Source organism: Myotis davidii, unplaced genomic scaffold (genome assembly GCF_000327345.1).
Source record: "Myotis davidii unplaced genomic scaffold, ASM32734v1 scaffold168, whole genome shotgun sequence".
NCBI classification, from domain to species: Eukaryota; Metazoa; Chordata; class Mammalia; order Chiroptera; family Vespertilionidae; genus Myotis; species Myotis davidii.
Genome location: NW_006383016.1, coordinates 12,692,576 through 12,695,146, shown reverse-complemented (window position 1 = coordinate 12,695,146; position 2,571 = coordinate 12,692,576). Strand labels below are relative to the sequence as shown.

At 43.2% G+C, this 2,571-nt stretch overlaps 1 protein-coding gene across 3 annotated transcripts in view; it reads right to left on the bottom strand.

Moving 5' to 3' along the window:
- The window catches only part of THSD7A (thrombospondin type 1 domain containing 7A), a 186,897-nt gene that overhangs the window by 86,134 nt on the left and 98,192 nt on the right, over positions 1–2,571 (bottom strand). For all 3 annotated transcript variants that reach the window (XM_015558202.1, XM_015558203.1, XM_015558204.1), the window contains one exon: positions 1,437–1,631. In XM_015558202.1, coding sequence (XP_015413688.1) covers positions 1,437–1,631 — 195 coding nt within the window. The remainder of the gene's footprint in view (positions 1–1,436; positions 1,632–2,571) is intronic.

Genomic DNA, 2,571 nt, shown 5'->3' with positions numbered 1-2,571 from the left:
ATATATTCTAGATCAGTGGTTCTCAACCTTGCCTGCACATTAGAATCACCTGGGAATCTTTTTAAAAACCTGATTTCTAGGCCTCATCCTCCAGAAATCCTGTTTCTTTGTTGCTAATGTTCCAGTGCACAAATTTTCGTGCACTGGGCCTCTAGTTGAATATATTTGCCTATTTATGAGAAGGTGGAGTGTGATTTCAAAAAGAAAAACTGACTGCTGAAAGAGAGAAAAACCACATCTGGAATTGTGGGAGCCATTTTTACAAGTTTAATGCTTTGAACTGGAAAGAATTTGAATTATTAGGTAGGAAAAAAGGGAAAGTGAGCTCATGTTTAAAAATCTTTCTTCTTTTATTAAAGACTAGAGGCCCAGTGCATGAAATTCGTGCATGGGAGGGTGGGGGGAATCCCTCAGTCCAGGCCGCACCCTCTCTAATCTGGGACCCTTTAGGGCATGTCCAGCTGCTCTCCCCTGCCAGCCTGATTGCCCCTAACTGCTCTACCCTACTGGCCTGATTGCCCCTAACTGCCTCTTCCCCAGCCCCCGCCACCCCGTGGCTTTGTCCAGAAGGATGTCCGGAAGATGTCTGGTCTATCCATTCTAATTAGCATATTACCCTTTTATTAGTATAGATTTGCTTTTAAGATTAATTTTGGGGAACAGAAGTGAAAGGGGTTTTAGCGATAAAATAGCAGGTTTAGGGAGATTTCTGAATAAAGAGGGTCCATGGGGAAGGAAGGCATAGATGAGGGGTTGGAGCCATCAGAAGGCATACATTCAGAGGGAAAAAAAAGGGTGCCACAGGATAAGGGGAGAGAAAGACCTCCATTCACAGAAGATAAGGAAAAGCCACAGAGTATGGGGGGAAAGGAAACAAACTTTCACAGAGGATAGAGAAATGCTGAGAAATGGGAGAAAGAAAAACAGATTTTCACAGGAGATAGAGAATTTTACCACTGAAGCGGGAGAGAATAAGGGGGGCACCATGTGGGGTTTGGGCTTTGAAGCTGATATTCTGCAAAAGAGTGACCGATGAGAAGGGAACATCCCATTGAGATAAAGAACTACAGCCTTTATAAACCTTAGCAGCAAAGAGCTTAGTGGGTTACCCTCTTGGGACCCCCTCCCTACCTGGGAGTCTGTATTTGCTTCCAATAAATTTCTACCTTTTTCATCTACCACCTCTTATCCAGTGCTTCAGTCTTCGAATCCATCTGGACAAGGACCTGAGAAAGAAATCACCCTTGCATCCTGTTCAGGAAAACAACCCGAATCAGAAGCAAGATGTCAGGTATGTTAACACATATAAAATCCCCTTGGATTGCTGGATTTTTGGAAGTTGATTTTTCTGACATCATCTTATCCAGGCAAGACAAAGAAAATGCATGCCAACTTCTGAAAGGAACCCAAGTGCCTTCTGAACCTGGTAACCTTACCTTCTTCACCGGCATAAGCCAGAATGGACCGAGACCGTATCTGTTTCCCTTCTGTGGTTTTCCCTGAGCAGGTGTTTGAGCAGGAGGACCAGGCAGACCACATGGTGAGCACACAGTCCCTTGGGCACGGGGCATAACAGGCGACAGGGATGGGGAAGATAGCATCTCTGCACAGCTGTCTGTCAACTTCTTCTCCTGGAAAAGACAGCATCATAAACACTCTATCGTCTATATATATAAAAAGCCAGCGACCAGACGCCATAATGACCAGTCGCTATGATGCCCATTATGGCCAGCGAACCGGCCCGGTCAGAGGTTGGCTGGCCAACCTCCTGCTGTCTCCTCCTCCCAACAGGCTTGGCCCTGATCCGCCCTGATTTATCTATATATATATATATAGATATAGATATATAAAGACTCATTAATGGATAACTACTAGTATCTATCTGTCTACATATCTTCTTCTATTATATCAAGCTTAGGTATATAGAGATCAAGTACATTGTTGAAAGCATTTTTATGCTGCAGATACTTTCCCAGTAAATAAAGGAGCATCAATTAAATATGTTTCTCTATTTAGTTATTGGAGATGAGCCATCACTTCTAAATAATGACTCTATCCATAGAAGGAATTATATGTTTTCATGACCCAACTCATAGGTATCTCTATTTGCTAACACTCTTGTGTCTCCCAGAGAATTTAATTATGTACACTTGGCAATCTTTTTCTTTCATTAAAAAATTAATTCATTGGTTGGAAATAGCCAGGAAATGTAAATGATAGGATAGCATTATAAAACCACTGTTTAAGAAGGTCCCATTGTGGGAGGGGGAAAATGACAAAGTAAGGAAATGGCAGATGTATGATGGTGTCCCGGCCCGGTCAGAGGTTGGCTGGCCAACCTCCTGCTGTCTCCTCCTCCCAACAGGCTTGGCCCTGATCCGCCCTGATTGGGGCTGGCCAGACCCCACCCGTGCACGAATTCATGCACTGGGCCTCCAGTTTTTAAATGTAAAATGAGCAATTGAAACCAGAGGGTCACCAAGATAAATTAGGTTATTTCCCTTTTGTTCTTAGTTAAATATAAAGGCAAAAGTGACCAGCCAGATGTTAAAACCACAGAAAAAAGAATAT